Source organism: Aethina tumida, chromosome 7, assembly GCF_024364675.1.
Source record: "Aethina tumida isolate Nest 87 chromosome 7, icAetTumi1.1, whole genome shotgun sequence".
NCBI lineage: Eukaryota > Metazoa > Arthropoda > Insecta > Coleoptera > Nitidulidae > Aethina > Aethina tumida.
This window is the reverse complement of record NC_065441.1, coordinates 1,347,487-1,368,886: the sequence shown is the minus strand read 5'-3', so window position 1 is coordinate 1,368,886 and position 21,400 is coordinate 1,347,487. Positions and strand designations below refer to the sequence as shown.

The following is a 21,400-nucleotide window of genomic DNA, read 5'->3' as shown; positions in this document are numbered from 1 at the left end:
TGGTCACACCAAATATTAAATTATTATTTTTAATATTTATTTATTATTTTGATTATTCGGGAATATTATATTTTTGTTACATTTTTCATCAGTAAATATTGTACTGAAATCGAAATTTATGTAATAGCAATAATAACATATAAGTTATATGTTATACTTTTTAAAATGTTTGTTTTTAAAAAATGCATGTGTGTGATATAGATATTATGTTTTATACTTGTTGTTCGCAAGTATTGATGCAATTTAAAATAGTTCCTTTTAAAACGTATGTTTTTGAAAAATGTATTTGTTAGTATATTTAGTTTATAGTTATTAGAACAAATAATGTTTTGAGCAACTAATCGCAACAACATTTGTAACCGACTAAATAAATAAGTTGTACCAGTAATCATCAATTTATTTGCCCTAACACGAACGGAAAAGAGAATATTCATAAATGAAACAATAAAATCCCAAAAGAATGAATCGTATTGTACAAGATTTAATCGCTAAATTCGGTCTGCGTGTCGTGCGTAGCGCCGAGCACACCAAGCAAAATGATCCCCTCCACAAATATCGGTCGTGAGCAACGCCGAACACTGCAAGCGAAAATGAACCTTGAGGTGGTAATGCAATTCTGGAGCGGATAGTACATCTAAAAACCGTTCAAAAAAAAAAACAACGTGCTTGTATATTCTTTCTGAAATTAAAGTTCAATATTATCAGCCAAAGAGCAAGACAAACCAGTACCATCTGGTTCCACTTGCAAAGACTTAATGATTCCGTTTTCGGCCACCAAGGAGTACCGCTTGCTCCTGACTCCTCCAAAAGGCGCGATGTCAACGGTGAGATCCAAAGCTTTAGCCAGTTGAGTCTGGGGTTGTTTATAAAGACCACTATTAAAATGGGTGAAAGCTTCGTTGCTGGTGAGAAATTTTTGGAATTCAAGGAGAAACCTCTCAAGAAGGCACTGAAGGATGAGTGCAAGAAAGACCAAGAACATAATAAATGTGCTTGAAGTGAAAATACATTTTTTATCCATTCTTTCGACTTTTCCTTGCAAATAAATAAAACTCTTGATTGATTAATTGATTAATAATAATTGTAATTGCCTAACAACGATTTTGTACATCTAAAAATAGTTCAAAAAAAAAACATAAAGTGTTTGTATATGATTTTCGAAATTAAACTTTAATTTTATCAGCCAAAGAGCAAGACAAACCAGTGCCATCTGGTTCCACTTGCAAAGACTTAATGATTCCGTTTTCGGCCACCAAAGAGTACCGCTTGCTCCTGACTCCTCCAAGTGGTGCGATGTCAACGGTCAGATTCAGAGCTTTGGCCAGTTGAGCCTGGGGATCGGCCAAAAGGCGAACTTTACCGGTAGTGTTTTGATCCTTGGCCCAGGCAGCCATCACGAACGGATCGTTGACGGAGACGCAGACGATTTCGCTGATTCCTTGGGCTTTCAATTCGTCGGCTTTTTCCACGTAACCCGGCAAATGTGTCTGAAACGAATTATTCATTCAACCGCAATTATTGCTATTGTTGTCGATGTATACAGTTTTATGGAAATTCCGCAAATTGCTGTACTTTCCAATTTGTTTACAAGGTTGATTTTTTTACCTTAGAACAACCAGGTGTGAAGGCTCCAGGAACGGCGAAGACAATTATCTTCTTGTTCTTGGACAATTCGGCGAGGTTGACTTTATTTGTGGGCACATCTTCGAACAAGTCCACGTTTGGAATAGCATCACCAATCTGTAAAAAAATTCGTGATTATTTAAATCTATTAAGTGGTGTGTCTGAAGATTATAACATTTCTCTGTTGATATTTAACAAATACATACACATGTTAGATAAACATACAAACATTTATTTTGCAATTTTACTTTGTTCCGAAAAAAAATTAATAATGCAGTGAAGTTTAAATTAGGAATCGATATTTACAACTAGTTTTGCTTCAGTGAGAATCAATTACATGAACATACATAAATAATGTTAAGGTGTATTAGATTATTTATTCATCCTTTTAATTACAAACTCAATACCATTTCTTTGTCTCATGAAATGAAATAACTCCATCAATTTGTTATTTAATTAAATCGTACAAATTTCATTATTTGAAGAAATATATTTAAAAAAGACTGCGAAATCGAGGTAAATCATTTTGATATATTGTATTTTTTATTTTAAGGAAAGGGCCAATTTTAAATTCAAGACTTTCAGATAAAATATACTGTTATTTAAATTACAAATTGTTAACTGTTTAGGTAAACTCAAGCTTGCCCTTGACATTGTGACCGTGCATTTTAAGACTTATCAACATGTTTTTAGACCCACCATATTATAACAAACTGGAAATAACCTCATTCGTCAATAAACGCAAATTAAAACAAAATCTCTTCATATTGTCAGCACAGATTCAATGATCAGCAAATCACCGCATAAATTTTGATTCATTGGTTAATCAAATCAAAACACAAACAAAACATGTTACATTTAACATGGTCTTACATAACTTTTAAAAAAATTATAATCGACTTACTTTAGCCATGACTGCGGCGGAACTCTGCAACTGTCTGATGCAAATGCGACGTCCTGCGTTGCACAAACGGGTTGCAATCAAACTAGCGTTCATTTTCTGGCTGCGCCGACTTTATAAATCTGCTCGGGGTGAAGCTGCGACAGAGACAAAACGTACGACCTTGAACACGGCCTTCAGCAAAACATTTCTTTCGGTTATAAAAGATTAATTTAATTAGAAGTGTGTAAATATATTAAATCTTCGATATAAAATGAGTTAAAATATAAATTTTTGACGTTTTAATTTCACTTTTGAGCCAATGGGTTAGTTGGCAGCTCCGTTACCTCGTTATATGTTGTCTGAGTTGCATATTGCATTTATTTTTAAAGGTTTTTACCTGTATCATTGTGTTTTAAAAACATTATCTCTGTATATACGTCACAAACAATATAATAATATGTGAATTTATTATTATTTTAAGAAAATGGATTGTATCACTTCAAAGTGGTTTTAGCCTGTTTACAAACTATTTATAAACCATCATTCACAAAATAAATCACCAATGAAAACCACAACAGTCAATCATACTATTAACTAACGATAAATCAAAATCTATTCAAAATTTCTAATTAAAATAAATAAATAATGGGTGCGAAAAGTAAATAGGAATCACCGGTTTAACAAAATACTGTTTGTAAACAAACTTTCAGATTATTTAAACACGGATTTGACCGGAAACTTGTTTTTAAATATACCGCAGTATTGCCAAACTTTGTTAGAAGTAATGATTCTAGAGAAATTTGTATATATTTTTTAACTAATAATAACTTTATGGTAGAACTTTTTAATTATTTCTATTACTTATTACAAAAATTGATATAAAATTATTATTCAGGATTAGTTGTATGTTTTTTAGAGCGTTTATGTTATTTGGATGACTGATGCGAATATGATGTTGTGAAATAGTTGGCAACGCGGCACTCGTTTATTTGTAGAAGTGCATAGAGTTGCCGCAAACATCAATAATCACGAAAGCCACACTCGTGTCAGCCAAGACAATTTCTTCGTATTCAACGCTGATCTACGCTTCGATAATTGGGTAACTACTTGTAAAACTAGTTCTGCGATCTGCGCAACGTATTTTCTTGTACTAAAATAACATTGCATAATCACCGTTTTGGCTGCGAATATCGATTCAATAGTATTTGACAAAATAAGTAAAAAATGTACGACGCCCTGTCCTCTCCGACATTTTGTTTTCGATTTTGCTTGGAAACAGTGACGAACGTAACGATTGATTCGAAGAGCGTGGCAATTTTAGTTAAGTATTTCCGCTGTACAAGTGCTACCCAATTAACTGCTACCATCCAAACCCCAAACCCAATAAACAATCACTATGATGTACATATTCGCCCAAACGACTGATCCCCACTTATACTCATTCAGCAACAACCAAAAAAAAAATGTAGAGTCTGTTAAATATTATCTACGCACTCATTCTACGTTCCACAGAAAATGGGCGACCGAGACCAAGACAAGGGAGCCAGAGTGTACGTCGGAGGTTTGACCGACACCATTAAAAAAGAGGACTTAGAAACCGAATTCGAAAAGTACGGGAAATTGAACTCGGTGTGGGTGGCGTTCAAACCGCCCGGTTTCGCATTCATCGAGTTCAGTAACGCGGACGATGCGGAAACTGCGTGTGATAATTTGAACGGCACCGATTTCTTGGGCTCGAAACTGAGAGTGGAGATCGCTAGGGGCAAGAGCCGCAGAGGCGGCGGTGGTGGCGGCGGCGGTTTCAGAGGCAGAGGCCGCAGCGGCCCGCCGTACAGGGGCTCGAGCTACGGCAGCTCCGACCGGGGTTTCCGGGGCAGCAGTCGTGGTGGCAGGCCCTCCGGCGGCTTTTCCGACCGGTACTCCAGCAACGGCGGCCCCATGAGGTCGGGCGGCAGGCGCTTCGGCAGCCGCGACTTTCAGCGCAGGAGCGACGGGTTTGAGAGGAACGGCTTCAACGGCAGAGGCGGCTCCAGCGGCAGGCGATTCGAGAGCGGGCCCAGGTTCCGTTCGAGGTCACCCAACGTCGGCGGCCCCCAGAGGCACTGAACGAAACAAAAAGACTTTTCGATTTTTCAACTGGTTTTTCATTTAATTAATATTAACGATGATTTTGTCTTATGTTAAGATTTTTTTGGGGAATAACAACTATGTAATATTATTGTATTATGAGACTGTTTACTTACATAGTTAACTCAGTTTGTAATTGCAGATTTATTACTGTGATGTTATTAGTTTTAGTTAAGTTCTTATTCATGCTGTTTAAGTAGGCTCACTATTTATGTAAATATTTCGTGTCCAAATAAATATATTTGAAATGTTTTGTTTAATTTTAATTATTACTAATGGGTGAAGACTATTGTAATTCAAGGTGTCCTGAAAGTCAATGTCCTTATGCAACAGCATAAATATTTCTTAAAATCAACTGTAAGATATAAATCAAAAATAAGACTAAAATAAAATTTTAAAGTTTGAAAACAAGTATTAGCTCTAAGGGTTACTGTCTGAAGTGTTTTTAAGATAGTAAAAACAAAATGATACTTAAACGTATATACCGATTGGAAAGCTTTCGATCCTACTGAATTTTGAAGGAGACATCATGGACGACAGAGGCAGTAATATATTCTCACTACAAAGTAAATTTGCAGACTGTTACTGTATCTGTCGTGTATGATGTCTCTTTAAAAATTCAGTCGTATTAAACAGTTTTCGACTGGTACATCAACATGTAAATATTGAAGCCTTAACGGACTGGTGTATCCTGAATTTATTATATGTTACCATTTACACACATAAAAGTTATATTTAAATTAATGTGCCATCACGAACAGACTGAAGGAAGAAAAATAAAATGTTTTGAGATATGTACAAATTTTATTTTCTGAGATCTTAAACTAAAAAGTAATTACAACTTACAGTTAAAATTATTTCACTTAACACTAACAATATTTTAATTTGTATAAAATTACAAAAGTCGTATAACATAATCCTGTAATTTAACATCAAATGTCCTAAACTCCAAAAGTCGACAAAATATAAAAAAATTGCACTTATCGCACACAGTCGTTTTGGTCCATAAACTATATAATAGATGCTCAATAAATATTTTCGAAATACATATTATTTTTGAACACAAACACGTGATTTTCAACAACTTTACCCTAATCTACGTCTACGTATTGTTCTAGTATCACATCAGAGAAATTGTTTTACAAAAATAGTCTTTCCATCATGTTAATATAATAAATTAAGTGCACTTTAGTACGGAATGCATTTGGTATAAGTATTGTTCACATCGCCGTCTCCAAAGGTTGCGACTTGCTCCTGCTCTCGTCGCTCAGTGGGTGATTAAACTGCGGGCTACCCCCGGGTGGTGTGAAGTCGAAATTCGTCTCTAAAACAGCCTCACTCTTGGACCTCGACGGGACCGGCTCATCGAAATTCGTCTCCAGGACATCCGACCGCGGTCTGTCTTCTACGTACTCAAAACTCGGGGTTGCGTAGCCGCGATCGGCGAAAGTGGACTGCGACTTGCTCAGGGGTAACGTGTCCGCGTTGTAGTAGTCGCTCGGATGGTAGAACGATCCGCCGTTCTGCGACTCTATGATCGGAGTTCTGTCGTCGACGTCGGACCGTGATTGGAAATTGGACGCACTGTTGAACGTGGAGTTGTCTTTGAATCCGGCGTTCTTGTAACCCAAATCGTACTGGTGAGGCTTCGCGTATTGGTTTTCGTATCTGTTCGGAGATTTATGCAGTTCGATTGTCGGTCCGAACGGATTCGGATTTGTCGTGTACGTGTCCACAGAATGGTTGTCTTCTATTGACGAGTTATAGACTGATTTTTCCATACTATCGAAGGAGCCGTTGATCTTTTTGTAATCTTTTGTTAACGTGTCTGTTGATCTTGATGCCTGCAAGTACATATAAATAGTTTCGGGTGTATTAACAAGAATGTGTGCAATATTACCAGTGCAGCCTTGCGCCTGTAGCTAGCTTCTGAATATGAAGTCGGGGAAAGTCCTACTGATCTTAACGAGTTTAAGCTTTGTCTGATACTGTTTCTTCTTTCCAATCTTTGAGCTTTCCTAAACTTAGACTTGGCATACCAACAGGCAATGACGGCAATTAGTAAAATTATAGCCAAAAGTGAACTGCTGATGATTGAGATCAGTACCACATCATCTGGCCGTGGTAAAATTTTAATCGACACTTTAGGATCTATAAAAGACAATAATAAAAATAATGTTTTAATATATTTTAAAGATATAACGTACCAATTTCACAGATGAAAGGATGTTTTTCGCCACAGTCACTGGTTTCTACATTTTGGTACGCAAAGGCAGTACACTCACTAATTCTGTCAATATGCTGCACCCAAACCTTATCAGAATATAGATACCATTGATGCTGACTTCTTAAAAAGTCATACAAGTAAACGTAATTGGTGTTTCCTATCAAATAAGGAACTGAAGCATTGTCAGCCTTAAAATGAATTAATCGTTAGTTAAGCAAATTAGAAAATTAACAGTATTCTTACTTGACAAAAAGATTTAGCATCCGGGAAGCTCATAGGAGCACCAACATACATATAACAAGTTTCGCCGACCAAAGCCCAACCTGGTGGACACTTTCCATCCAGAACTGTCTTGTTGTTCATCAAGTACGGTTCGAAAATTACTTCCAACAATTTCGGGTCGTCACTTTGGTCCCTGATTCTTCCTCTGACTGCCAGACTTGTATTCACACCCCAGTAGTTGTTGGCGGCGTCGATTTTCGTGTTCCACAATTGAAGGGTGCTAAAGAGAATAAAATTTGTTACTTTTTGAATTATTAATGGTTGTTTTTTATAACCAGGGCTGTTACAAAGTTTCTATTTACAAGCGTGATGGTTGTGTGACCTTTCAACCCTGATTAAAACCCTACCTTTATATATGTACACTGTAAATTAAAATGTGAGATAACAAAGAAAGAGTGCAAACACAAACACCACGATTTGAGTTTTAAGGAGTTATATGTCTTTGATATATATTTTTTTTATTAAAAGACCAAGCTCCAAGTTATAACCAAAGTACAAACATCACAAAAAAGACAGTATTGAAAGCAACACCACCAAAAAATTTGATGCAAGCTAAATCTTTCAATCTTACCTGTTAAATTCGAATCTGAATCATGCAACAAAAAATCGAAAATTAAAATCAATTATTTGTCGTCCATAATATATAATTTAAAAATTAAAAGCAGATATTCTTTGGTACTTACAGTGTTCTATTTACAGTGATCATTTCGTAATCATTATCGGGATTCCATAAGATGTTATCGATATAATGTTGACCAGCTGTTCCTGCAACGATGGTGGATCTACTGTCTCGATTTACTGCAAAATTACTGCAAACAGATGTTTTTGTTGGCAATTTGCTGTTGTAAATTATTTTTTACTTACTGATAAAATCCATTATGAGTAGTAGTTTGATAGATATTCAATCTAACACGATCAAAACCGGACACCTCCAAATTTTGTTGACCAATATTTCTTTTAACATAATTATAAGTGAAATTTGAAACAACTTGTCTCAAAATAATGTTGTTGTGGTATTGGGCGATGTTTCTGGTGAAGTAGTTTCTGTAAATGGTCACTTCTTGATAGGGAGAAGATTGTCTTCCTTCCACGTATAAAGTGGGCAGGTTCGAATTGTTAACGAATAGATTATTGTGGATCCAGCCCCTTAGAGATGTTGCTGAACCTCTGGAATCTGCCTTGATGTAAAGTCCTCCTTGGTTTGTATCAACTAGATTATTCTAAAAAAAAATATATAAAAAACTATCCCTAATTAAAATTTTAAAGGCATTCTTACTCTAAAATAAATTGTGTGAGTGTTTTGGACGTCCATGTGAATTGCAGATTTACAAGTGGTGAAGTTGCCGTAAAGTTGCCTGCAATTAGCCTTAAATTGTGTTTTTTCAATGGTAACAACCGGATTCACTTCTCCAACTGAGTTGTACAATATCCCTCCTTGTCTGTTGTAGTTGATCATAGAACTGGAAATGTTGTGCTGCACGTCACGATCTGAACAATTCAACAATAAATTAGCAAACATTTTTTTTTATTTTATAAAATACGTACTAAATCCTATGGCAGACATTGGGAGAGTAACAATCTCAGCAATAAAACCGTGATCACTGGAAGCACCGTTGGCAAAAAGCTTGACGCTGAGACTCGGCAATTTTGTCTTGAACATCTTCTTCTCGTTCTCCGAATTCGTCGAGATCCTCCCGATGACAGTGGAAGAAACGTTGTAAATGTCACCGTCGTACAAACTTATAAAATCTGGTATACCATATTGTGTGGTGGTGTTGAACAGGTTGAACTGCAGCAGTCTGAAACCTAATGGTTTGATGTTGTAGGCACTCCTGAAGATTTTTATGCAATTCACTGGGTGGTTGTCGTATTTGTAATACAGGAGTATGCGTTCTTCTATCCTGATTTCCTTGTGTGTATCACAAATGTCCACCAAGCTGAATAAGTTATAGGGGTAGTTTAGAGCACGTAAAGGCGTGAAGCTGGACTCGTCAGATTCTTTGCCTTCTCCCGACAAGGATAAAATATTAACGCCGATCCCCATGTTGTTCGAAATGTCATTGTGTAACAGATTCATAGTGTTTGAAGGAGAGATTAAATCAATCCCGTGGAAGGCCGAATTTTTGACGGTACAATAATTAATTTTAGGACTCTTAATGACCGTCTGAATAGCAGACGACTTTTCGTTGTGCAAAATACCAGCACCTTCAATTTTAACGTACTCCAAGACTGATTCTTCCGTTTGTTTAGTGGTGTGAGTGTAAGCGTCGTGAATCCGATGCGAGTACAACTCTTGCTCAAATTCCGCATCGGCAAACCTCAGTCCTCCCCAATAACTCTTGGTCTCCGGACTTTTGTTGTCACAGCTAATAAAAATGAACTTTGAATCCCACTCGCAACGGTGCCTGTGTCCGAACTGTTGTCCGTTCAGTCGTATCGGACATTCCTCGTATTTCTTTTCCGTTCCCATGCACTGCAGTGGTTCGGGCCAAGTCCAAATTCTGGACAGGCTGTTGCTGTGGTAGTCGATTCGGACACCGTGTTCGAAGTATGCGTTTAATGGTTCGAAACCCAGCTCCCGACAAACCACTTGGGCGTTGCGTTCGGTGAATCGCGGGTCGCACATCGGGATCCACTGCAAGGTTGTTTTGTTGAAGTACTCGAGGAAGCCTTGAGTTGGTAGAATTTCGCTGTCGCATCCTCTATTTTTGCAAAGTCTTATGCTCTCTCCTCCCAGAAGCAGTTCAGGGGATCTTTTGTCACGGTAAGAGGGGTGTGAACCGTCGTCTTGCATTAAATTTTCTTTTCTGGTTATTGGCCTCATTATAATTTCGTTGTCCTTGTAACCTTTTGCTATGAGACTACCTAGAACAAGCATTCCGACGTTCGGAGCAAACTCCATTACAACACCAGGATAGATGGTGAAAACCGTGTTTGGCATCACTGTTAGATCTGACCTGATGATATATGGAGATCCTTTGTTGCGCAGTTCGACGTTTTCGGTAATCCTTCCGCCAAGATTTTCCATATCGATTGATGTATTTCTATAGTAAGTTATAGATAAGTCACCTTCAAACTCTCCACTCAAAAGGTACGGCAAAAATTTAGCTATGGCATGGTCGTTCCAATCATCGAAGTCAAAGATGACATTTTTAATCTCTTCCTCAAGTGTTGTTCCCCACCAATTTTCTGCCACGTCCAAATAATTATTAATTTTAGCAGTTTTTATTCCTGCCACCAATTGATAATCCATAGCGTTATTAGTGAAGAGGTTTCTTCTTAGCAACACCTTTTGTATACCTTTGAAGCCTACAGCGAATGTAGGTTCGTTTCTTAACTGCAGGATGCCAAAACCTCTTCCTTTCATCTGGTATCTGTTGTCCTTCAGTTCGTTTTCATAGAATAACGCCGGCACGTTGCCAATTATCTCTGACTGACTTGTAGAACTGAACAGCACCATGTACTTGCCGTTATTTTCCTGGATTGTATTCCTTCTAATGTACATCTTTTTCTCCATGCCTTTTATTGTGAGCAAGCCAGTTTTGCAATAATTATTTTTGTAGGTTTCTCTTGTGAGGTTCAAGGAGGAGAAGTGCCCATCAACTACCCATTCAAAGTTTCTGTTATTAGCCCACGTATTATTGTCCATGTAGACTGTGTGAGTAAAGTTTTCATTGTATTGCCAAACGTACGGCAAACTAATGTCGAAACCTCCTGCTTTGTTACGTTCGATCGTGTTGTCTTGAAGGACGTAATGGAAGAGGTTGTTAGAGGCCCTCATGTCGCGTGAAAACTGAAAGATACCCTTTCCGTTATCTGTAATCAAGGAGGTGTTTAGCATGATTGTGATTTCTGACAGGTTGCTGTAATGTAAGTCCCAATATGGTGAATGTGTGAAGATTGCTTCGTTTTCATTGTGTGAAATCTCACAGTCGATCATCTTTAAAGTTTCGTTGGCTTTTCTCAAAAAATGATTGCCAAGTTCGTCCAAGTATCGACTATAATAGGATAAGTGGACGCCATATTTATTATTCCTAATTTTAGTCCTTCGTAAACTTAAGGTTGGGACTTGTCCTTTGACAATTCGTTTGAAAATCGTTTGTGCTGGTGCCCTGATCGTGCTGAGCATCAGAACAGTGCCTCCAAATGCTTTTGGGCCGCTGGAATAATCTATAATGATTCCAGGTGCTGTAGAAGTGGTGGGAAAGATTGTTAGGTCTCTTTTTAATATCCAAACGTCTGATACAAAATTGTATGTAAGGGAGTCATGGATTTTTATGCTCTCCGTGCTTCTATTTTCTATCGGATTTAGAAGTTGTATTCCTATGACCCAACCTGGGTCACATTTTATCTTGTAACTTCTCGAAATTTGTTCATTTTCTACTTTGGATGTGACCAAATACATATGTCGTCCTTGTCCTATGTAAATGTCATTTTGGTCAGTTAATTCTGGAATTACAGAAGGTTCAAAAGAGGTTTCATCTTCAGTTTTCGTAAACCATCCAGCTAACTCTCTTTGATGTAAACCATTTAACATAGGGTCGTGCTTAACACCAATGTAATTTCTTTCAATCGTAGAACCAAAAATTTCAAAGCCATACTGTTTAAAAGCCACCCCAGCACCTTTATTATCCGTAAATTCGCAGTTTTTGATGTTGTTAACTGTGTCGTCAGTGTAAATGTCCGAGTAAATAACACCAAGTCCGTGGTGATAATTATTAGAAACTTTAATGTTTTCAAAGTTTTGCCTGGCAAAATCTAACTGCAAGGCAGGCTTAAACGAATTGGTGGCATAATCTAGCAACCCAGACTTCTCAATTGTAATAAATTGGATGTTGCTTCGTTCGGCTAACGACCCAAACCTCAGCCCAGCCCAAGAAGTTTTGTAACACCTCACTCCAACATCATTTTCATGTCCGCAACTATTTTCGAAACTGTCCAGCCTTTCAGCCTTACACTTAGTAATGTCCATGTCGAAGTCATCGCACTGCACGTTTGTTAATATGACTTTTTCAGTTGTTCCAGCATCTGGAATTTCGCTTCTTTCCATGTACCAATCCTTGGGATTCAACGCGTGCCCTAACTGCTGGCAAACCAACGCCGCATTTTCTATGGTCCAGCCATAATTACAAACTGTGCCCCATTGATTATTGATTCTTATTTGCAACCTGCCTTCCGTTTCACTGCTACCACCCAGAAGTCTGATGGGTAAAAGAGACTCTGGCGTAATTTGCTCCACCAGGTCTTCTTCGTTAACTTCTCCGAGTTGTAAAGTTTCGTTTTCGGGAGGAAACGAAAGTTCTTCCTTTAAAGTGAATTTGATGCCGTCTGGGGCACCTCCGTTGGCCTCCAGTCGTCCTCCGATTAGCATGCCTATGGAAGGTGGGAATTTAATAACCACGCCGGGTTCGATTGTTAGTTTTCCGTTGGGTCTGATGTTTATGTCTTTATCCACCACGTATTCGCCTTTTACTATCGTTTCTTCGCCTTCCACTTCACCCCCTATTACATTGGTGCCTTCCTTAAAGAATCTTGGTACGTGAAGCGATTGTTCCATTACTCTGGTCGTTAAGGGATTCGAATTGTGTAACAGGTAAGGAATGTATTTGATTTTGGCCAGATTGTATCTAGAATATCTGTGGAAAAGACGTTCAAAAATGCGATCTTCTTGTGGGTCACCCAGCCAATTGTAGGTACAATTAATTGTCTTGCTTTGATCCTCTAAGTGGCTCCCGACTTCGTATTTGCTATCAGGGTTGTCTATGATGTTCCTAAACACGTCCACGTTATTGGAACCGACCACAACTGGTGCAGCGACTCTACTTCTAGGGTTAAGATTCGAAACTGATCCATCATCCGGTTGGAATGGTTCGGTAATCTTGTTGTTTTTGACGAAATTGCGAGTGAACAACAGTTTTTGATCCAAAGCGTATGGTGACAAGGCTAGATTCACTACGAACGTCCCGGTATTGTTGATGAAGTAGTTTTGCCGCACTGTGATGTCAGTGGGAAGGATGTTGAACTGTTCCAAAGGTTTATTTTTGATAAGCAGAGCGCCAAAGGTACCCATTTTAAAATGGTTGTACTCGATTTTAGCGTTTAAATTGACTGCCGGATAAATCTTGATGGCGATTCTTTCGTTGCTTCTAAAAACGTTGTGGCCGATTTGCAGTTTTGTGGAAGTGTTCGTCCCGATCCAACATGTTAAGACTTCTAGAGCGTCGCTGAAGCTTTTCGTGAAGGAGTTGCCAGTGATGTTGAAGAAGGCGTCACCGCAATAATTTCCGTGCAACACACCAATGTCCAAATTCTTTTCGAACTCGTTGTATTGTATCACAGTGGTTTGATTGATGAACACAAACTCGGTTTCTTGAGTGTGATTAAGCCAAATTGCGGCACCGTAACCTTCGTTAGATGAAATCTTACTTCTGGAAATGTTCCTGCTTCCTCCCGTGTACGTTATGTTAACACCATCACCGACATTAAAATTGATCACACTTTCAGTAATGTTCACGTCACCGACCCCACTGGTCACATGCACACCTGCTACATGTTCGTTTTTAGACACGTAAGTTTTATGTACGTGCACCTGTGAACGAAGATTGTCTACAGAAATACCTCTTCCGATGTTCGAGGAGACGTTGGAGTTGGTTACGTTTAAGTCGAAGGTTTTTTGCAAGCCCGACAAGATTCTTAAATAAATAGCGGAATCAGTCCTTGCGTCAGCTCTGAACTTGACGAAGATTTGGTTGCCTGTTGTTGTGATAGATTGTGGCCTCGTATTATTCCTGATAACCAAAGTCGTTAACAGTCTATGATTAAGGGTTGATCCGTCGTAAATTTCAATAGTTCCACTGTCGTTTCTGGTTGTAATAGCTCTGATCAAATTTAAAGTTATGACATGTCCGTATTTTGTTGTGAAAACTTTCTCGCAAACCTTCTCTTTGTTTAAAAAGACAGTTTGTTCCGCATACAGTTGTATGGGAAAAGTTTGACTGGATGAAGTGGCGATCTGACAGAAGTCTCTGTAACCGAACTTGTCGGCCCGTTCTTCCGGTCGTTCCTCCGCGTGCACGAATCGTATACCATCACCACCGTTCGATTTGACGTTGCAACCTTGGATGTGTGCCAAACCGAAGCTGGAGTTGATGAAAATACCATACCCTCTGTTGTTCTGGATGTCACAGTCGTTGATTTTGACCGGCGCCTCCGGTTTTGTGATGTTGATGGCGTTGTAAGCTGAATTAACTATGTGAACGTTGGTGATTTCTGGAGGTACTCCTAGTACTTCGATGGCGCTTGTTGCGTTACCATTCCTGCCAACGCCTGCGTACAGCAAGTCAACGTATTTAAGCCTGGACAACGACTCTTGAAAGTACAAAGTGTTGTGCAAAGACAATCGTTTCTGGTTATCGGCGTATTCGAATTTGAGGCCGCGCCAAAAGGGAGTTCTGAGATCATGTCTGGGCTTGCATTCTATCGCTATGTCCGGATGATAATCACAGACTCCAGAACCTAGCTGTCTACTGTTCCACTGACATTCAAGTAGGGAGCTTTCTGTGCCCCTGCATTTTGGTTCTTCGTATAACAGACGTGGTTTTAGGGGCATCTGTCGGTTGTACCAGTTCAAAAAGGTGCCGCCTTGGAAGCCCAGTTGGCGGCATGCTGTTTCCATGTCTGCTATTGTCCAACTGTAAAGAAAACATAAATAAGACCAAGTAAAAATGTATGAATTAGTTTCTTTACTTTTTGGAGTTGGTGCATACAGATCTCCATTGGTCCTTGTGTTTAATTTGTACTCGTCCTGCTAAAATACTTGGCCCGTCTACTAATCTAATGTCTGGCAGGATTACGTTGCGTACTGCTGTCAGTTCGGATGTGGTGAATGTTATTCGTTCGGAATCAGTTCCCTGTTAACAACAAACAATTTTTTAGCCATTTAAAATTGTACGAGTATTTGTCATAGTTTTGTTTAATTGGTTGCCAGAACCAGAATTAATCATTGTCTCTTTCAATTATAATTTCCTGCATCCTAAATGAGTGATTTCGCCCACGTAAAATGTCTTTCTCAGGTTTATTCGGCAAGTTAACCCCACGCTTCTTTAAAGGTTAATGTCTTGGTGCATCATAATTAAGTAATAAAAGGTGGATTAACCGCCAAGAAGAAGAAATTCGTACGGATTAATAAAAATAATTGCCCTTAATTGTACACACGTTCTATGTTAAGAGTGAACGAAACAAAGAGCGTGTAAAAGAAGGGAAAGGATGACGGGAGGAGGCTGAGCACTACGGTACTACCAGGTCAATGGCACAAGTAGTCGTGAATCCCGGTTTTTAGTCGTTTTGTGTTTGTGCACTCGTTCATCTAACCTTCTCGTTTACAAACGCAACGCCAACAAACCATTCTTCTCGGTCTTATCTGGTTTTTCACTTTTAAACAACACAATGGAAATTACTTAACACTGCGTGTCAAACGTCAGCAATAAAATTCAAACTAAATTGACATTAGAAGATATTGTCACTCGTAATAACCATAAAATATCTGGCTATACAAAATTCCTAACATAAAAACATCGTTACATACTTATAAAACAAAGCATGCATGTATGAGCAATGTCCTCTAGTAACTCTTCCTTGAATACAAATTAAGTTTCTTCTTTCCTGCGCACGTGAAGTAAAAAAGAAAAAAACGACCAGTTAAGCACACATTGAAGATGATTTGTGTTCCGGTTCGTGGTAAAATCACATGCGGAACAGAAACGGCGAAAAAAGCGGCGAATTTTCTTACTGGAGCGCAAACACAACGGTGAGATTTTGAAATCGGTGCTGTTGAACTGTTAGTCCACAGTCATTATGGGGAGTTCACTTCGGAAACCGAGATACCCAGCTATAAATTTGTCACAAAAATTACAAATTTTTGTAAATATCTTGTTTCCTATGGGTTTTACGCAACTTGTATTTCTTATCAATATTACAGGAAATTAAATTCTCTACAACTTTTGTTTTAAACATTTTTTCATACGTCGAACCGTTGTCGAGATAGAGGGTAGAGAGTGCGTGGCTACAGTATCAGTTGAGGTCAACAGGTAGCCCGAATCGAAAATACATTTTTCATCATTTTTTATTAACCATTACATTATACTCAATCATTTTTTTGGATACTTATCTAATTTTTAATTTCCATTTCCACACATATATGTAGCATGACATATACATCGACATTGTCTCCAATATATTATACAAGTGCTCCCGACTCTAATAATAATAATAATAATAATAATAATAATAATAATAATAATAATAATAATAATAATAATAATAAATGATAATTATATATTTAGCAATAATATATAAATTTTATACTACATATTTTCGATCGGGACTACACTTGACCTCAAATGATACTGTAGCCGCGTTCTTTGCGCAATATCTGGACAACGGTTCGACATATTAAAAAATGTTTAAAATAAAAGTTGTAGAGAATTGAATTCTCTACAATATTGTTAAGAAATACAAGTAGCATAAAACCTATAGGAAACGAGATATTTACGAAAAATGTGCAAAAAATTGATTTTTGTGACTTTTGGCCTCTGACTTTTTAAGTTGCGGCCATCCAATCATGTCTGAATTTTGAGACAAGTTTTGGGATGTCAAAATATAAGTTTATATGAGTTTATAGTATAACTTTATACTACGTATTTTCGATTGAGACTACTAGTTGACCTCAAATGATACTGTAGTCGCTCGATCGCTGCCCTATATCTCGACAACGGTTCGACGTATGAAAAAATGTTGAAAACAAAAGTTGTAAAGAATTAAATTCTCTACAATATTGATAAGAAATACAAGTAGCGTAATACCCATATGAAACGAGAAACTATAATTTCAAAACTCATAAAGTAAAATTTTAGAAGAATCTTTCATAAAAAACTTAAAAACTTTCAGTGTTAAACAATGCAATAATGATTTCATTTGCCCTGAAGCGAAATTAATACGAAATAACAGCCACAATTCGTTCGAATTGCATTTCAAAACGCAAGATCAATAATAGACAAGCGCAACAGAAACCTTGACTTTAGACGGAACAAAGAAACTACAATAAAACACCAGAGATAAAATCTAGTTAAGAGTACTTTAACGGTAACATTTTAGCCTCCTTTAAAAAGTATCTAAGACAGCTTTTTGATGTTTACAGATGTTTTATCACCCAGATTCTTGCAACGTTAGTCACCAGTTACTAAATTAGTGATGCTTAATTGACACTTTTAATTCAGTATCTATTTTTAATTATTGTAAAATAAATGTGGGTCAGGTCACAGTTCATTTTATTAGAGAGAAATTACGTTGAAATAGTACGAGTTAAACTTGTTTACCTCCAACTGAAAGAAAAATCGGTGAGTAATGCTTATAAAGGAAGTGGTATGCGTCTTATGAAACGTTCATTGATCAAATGTTGCTATTTATGATTTCATACCAGGAATTTAGAGTGAATCAAGCAAAAAAACTCTACCGCAATTATTTTATACGCATTATAAGTTTGTAACAAACGGAAAATGGACAATGGTACAGCAACGTAATGGGATTGTTTGAAGATGTAACGGATTTTCACACCAGTTAGTAATTCCATGTGAAATATTCATATAATGTTAATGGGTCAATCAACAATATTAATTTTTAATTAATACCAAAATAATGTATAAATATTTTAAATTAAATCTAATCTAATCTAATCTATAAAAGTTACACATTTCCCTCATAATTAATGCAACTAGCTAATTAAACAATCAGACAAAACAAGATAAGCAAATGTCCAACAAATACTTTTATCAAAAACGTTCACGCGTTGAGACAATAGAAAAAAAATTGGCTGCGGGTAAACTTTGGTTTACTATGTGGGTCACCGTTTCCACACATATTTACTTTTACTTTACATCAGCACATCGTAGTAAATAATCGTGGAATCTGATCACTTTTTTTCTTTCGTTGTTCGTTTTTAATTGTGTCATTCCGAATTGCGCAATTGAAGGTAAAAGTGATCTTCCGGTGATTTACAACCATATCAAGGCACAGAAGTAAAAACCAACACTTTCTGCATGTTTGCGATGGGTTGTTTGTTTTAAACCTGCTGTTTTATCTAGCTAGATGTTGTAAAAATAAACAAAACTGATCTGCCAATAATCATTGAGCAAATATTTACATTTACAGCAATTATGATCGATTTAATGGCACATTTTGTATTTACGAGAGGTTTTGGAATAGACCAACAAAAAGCATCCTGAACATTGACTGCATTATTTCCCTTTCCGGTGGCACATTCCAGGTATACACAAAGGGTCAACGTTTTCAAACTGAGAGGCTTCTAATTGTTATTGTATGGCATCACTTTGAAGTATTAAAATGACAAGAAAATCAGACCTGAACTAATTCTTATCTAAATCATGTTTTAACATTTTTAAGTATTTAAAATATTGACAAATTGATGAGTCACAATTAATTTCATAAGAATTTTGGATTGTTTGATCACTAAATGTAAAAGTCACAATAAAGTAACAATTTTATTGTGTACTTATCGCTTTTAACACGAATACTCTAGAACCAAACAACATGCTTTACAACAAATGTTATTAAACTTGTTGTATTAATTTAATTTTTAATACATTTATAAGAAAACACAGGAAAACCTTGTGAGGCGATTTCTCTCGTACGCACACTCGAATCAATTCATTTACAAAATTATTAGGCAATACGTAACTTTCTAAAATGCATCCGAACCTAAAACGTACAATAAACCATATCAATGTATATTTTTTAGTGTCGTAATTGCAAAACGTGTCGAGAAATAACTGAATCACTTTTTAAATAAATTAAATGAGTCAGAGACTGACCCGTAAATGGTTAAATGTTTAATTAAACCATCAGGAATATTAAAATAATGATTGTACTATAATTGTTTTGGCAGGATTTGTTTGAAAAATTGCACACGTTATGGGAAAATCGAAAATGACAACAACAATGGATTGCGAAAATGCAATAACAATGACACACAAACACCGTAGAAGTCGTACTTAATAATAAATAATTTTAAACTTGTAATTGTGGGTTTCATGACTTTTGTTATGGGAAATCAAAGGGTCATCAAAGTGTCATTATTGATTAAATGTAGGACCAGACTAGTTGTCATTACTTTAATTGGATTTTGACTGCTATATTTATATGAAAATGTGTAAATCGTTTAAATTTGAGATGTTCCCATTGACAAAAACCGTTATTTAAGAAGTTGATTTACTATTTTAAGAACTGATTATTGATGTCTATAATATGGGTACAGTTTTTAAAGATTTCATTGGAATCACGTACAACTTTAGTAAAAATGAGTATTGATTTTTACCGAAATAAAATAATAAAAAATAATTATCAGATAACGTTCGTGGAATTGAATTAGTCATTTTCCAATTGATCATGATCTCATCTGGTTCCATTTTGTGGTATAGCCCAAAAGGATGCGCTAGCTTATATAATAATTATCCAAGACACCACAACCCTTACTTAAGTCACAACAAGAACATACCACAGCAGTTAACGTTCCGCGCACCGTAATCCCAACTTGAGGCTCAACTTTAATGATCACACCAGGCTCAACGATCATTTCGGCTTGCCGTTCGATGATGAGATCGTTCCGAAGCCAATAGGGGCTCCGGTCTTTCGTGAAGAAGATCTGATCTGCCACGACGGTACCACCTTGGTGTTCAGTCTTGGATTGAGCGATGTCCGGATTGACGCCTTGTCCGTTGTAGTACTCATCCGGGGACTCCTGCTGGACCGCCGTACCTAAGTACGCGACCAGACAGGTAAAAAATAAAAACGTCCGCATTTTGGCCGTTCAATCGCGCACAGCACCGCACATTTTCGCACTGGTTGTGGAGGTGAAGCGCATTTTTTCCAACGGTCTATAGCGCGGAGTAGGCGCGGTTTGTCTCTTGTGTCGGTTGTTTTTTCGGGTGAAAAGTGGTCGGTCACGTGACCGGCCCCCACTCACCTGTGCCCCAGGTAAACGTGAGAACAGGTGCGTGGTTTTGAATTGTGGTGCGAGGTGGCGCCTGAATGCAGGGGTAATCCCGGATAAGACAGGATGCGATGGTTTCGGAACGAACTATCCGACTTTGTGGTAAAGACGCGGCGCGACGCGACGTTAACAAGGTGGAAGACGAGAATGGGAGAATGCGCTTTTAATTGAAGGAGGTGAATGAGTTGAGTAGGTAGTTGCGCCGTGGTGGGAACTGCGTTTGGCTTCGTGCGGATAATTAGATCTCATATCTGAATGTATCAATGTTGGTTTAATTTTGATAAATGTAATCTAATCTAATTTATGATCGGACTTTATCTTTAATCCTCTCTTATTTATGTGTTTAAAGGGATACAAACTTATTCAAACAAAAGTTTTTTACAAAATAAATTTTAAACAACTAATGCAATATTTAAAAAGTTCTGAAAATAATACATATTATAATGGTTGCTTTCGTTTTATCTGTGAATAAGCATGGGACATACATGCTATACGTTTACGTATTTAATCTTTGGTGGCGTCATATAATTCAGCTTACATTTATTCTTTAATTATATCACTTCACAATGTTAATTAAATTTGTAATTAGTAACTGGCGGCCTAAAATTAAGTTGGCAACTCTGGAACTCGAAACTCAACGTTGCCGTTGTGAATTTTTCTAACATTTCATTTCTAACATGTGTTTGCGTAAGTACATCCATTTATTTTGTAGTATTCATTTATTTCCGTGTTTACTAATTTGTGTTAGTTCGATTATTCATTGATTTATAGATAATTTTTATTGTGTTTCATTTGTCTGATTTCTTAGAGAAAAATTTATTTTAAATTTGAAAAAATGTTGATTTCTGCGGTTTTATTTAATAAATAATAATAAATAGAATATTTTCAAAAAAAAAAAAAGAAATGGAAACCTAACTTAAACTAACCTATTTTTTTCGGAAAATTCATCAAAAATAAGATATTTTCTATTGTCAATAACGTTTTTATATTTTATGAAATGAAATCTTAGAGAACAAATAATTTTAAATTTGAAAACTACAGATTTTTTGAGATTTTTTCTTGAAATTAACGTAACTTTTTGGTTTTGTTCCAAATTTATAAATATTTTAACAATAAGATTTTCAAATATTTATCTAACAAAAACTTAACATTTTTATGTATTATAATATTTTATTTCTATTTCTTTTCTTCTTTT

At 36.8% G+C, this 21,400-nt stretch overlaps 3 protein-coding genes across 4 annotated transcripts; 1 reads left to right on the top strand and 2 right to left on the bottom strand.

The window, feature by feature from the left end:
- Positions 1-1,059: 1,059 nt before the first annotated feature.
- LOC109597512 (peroxiredoxin-5, mitochondrial) lies at positions 1,060-2,733 on the bottom strand. The gene is made up of 3 exons (XM_020013216.2): positions 2,528-2,733; positions 1,606-1,740; positions 1,060-1,487 (listed from the first exon to the last, which is right to left on the bottom strand). The coding sequence occupies exons 1-3, from the start codon at positions 2,618-2,620 to the stop codon at positions 1,164-1,166; spliced, it is 552 nt and encodes a 183-aa protein (XP_019868775.1). The 5' UTR covers positions 2,621-2,733; the 3' UTR covers positions 1,060-1,163.
- A 762-nt stretch (positions 2,734-3,495) lies between these two features.
- Positions 3,496-4,885, top strand: LOC109597511 (RNA-binding protein Rsf1). The gene is made up of 2 exons (XM_020013215.2): positions 3,496-3,605; positions 4,019-4,885. The coding sequence occupies exon 2, from the start codon at positions 4,022-4,024 to the stop codon at positions 4,610-4,612; it is 591 nt and encodes a 196-aa protein (XP_019868774.1). The 5' UTR covers positions 3,496-3,605; positions 4,019-4,021; the 3' UTR covers positions 4,613-4,885.
- A 532-nt stretch (positions 4,886-5,417) lies between these two features.
- On the bottom strand, positions 5,418-20,089 carry LOC109597523 (protein bark beetle). 2 transcript variants are annotated; one of them, XM_020013231.2, is made up of 11 exons: positions 19,711-20,089; positions 14,889-15,052; positions 8,688-14,833; positions 8,419-8,630; positions 8,007-8,362; positions 7,826-7,951; positions 7,714-7,728; positions 7,104-7,362; positions 6,841-7,048; positions 6,534-6,784; positions 5,418-6,477 (listed from the first exon to the last, which is right to left on the bottom strand). In XM_020013231.2, the coding sequence occupies exons 1-11, from the start codon at positions 20,011-20,013 to the stop codon at positions 5,854-5,856; spliced, it is 8,664 nt and encodes a 2,887-aa protein (XP_019868790.2). In that variant the 5' UTR covers positions 20,014-20,089; the 3' UTR covers positions 5,418-5,853. The 2 variants fall into 2 exon arrangements, with proteins under 2 accessions (XP_019868790.2, XP_049825562.1); XM_049969605.1 differs by lacking the exon at positions 7,714-7,728.
- Between the last annotated feature and the right edge of the window lie 1,311 nt (positions 20,090-21,400).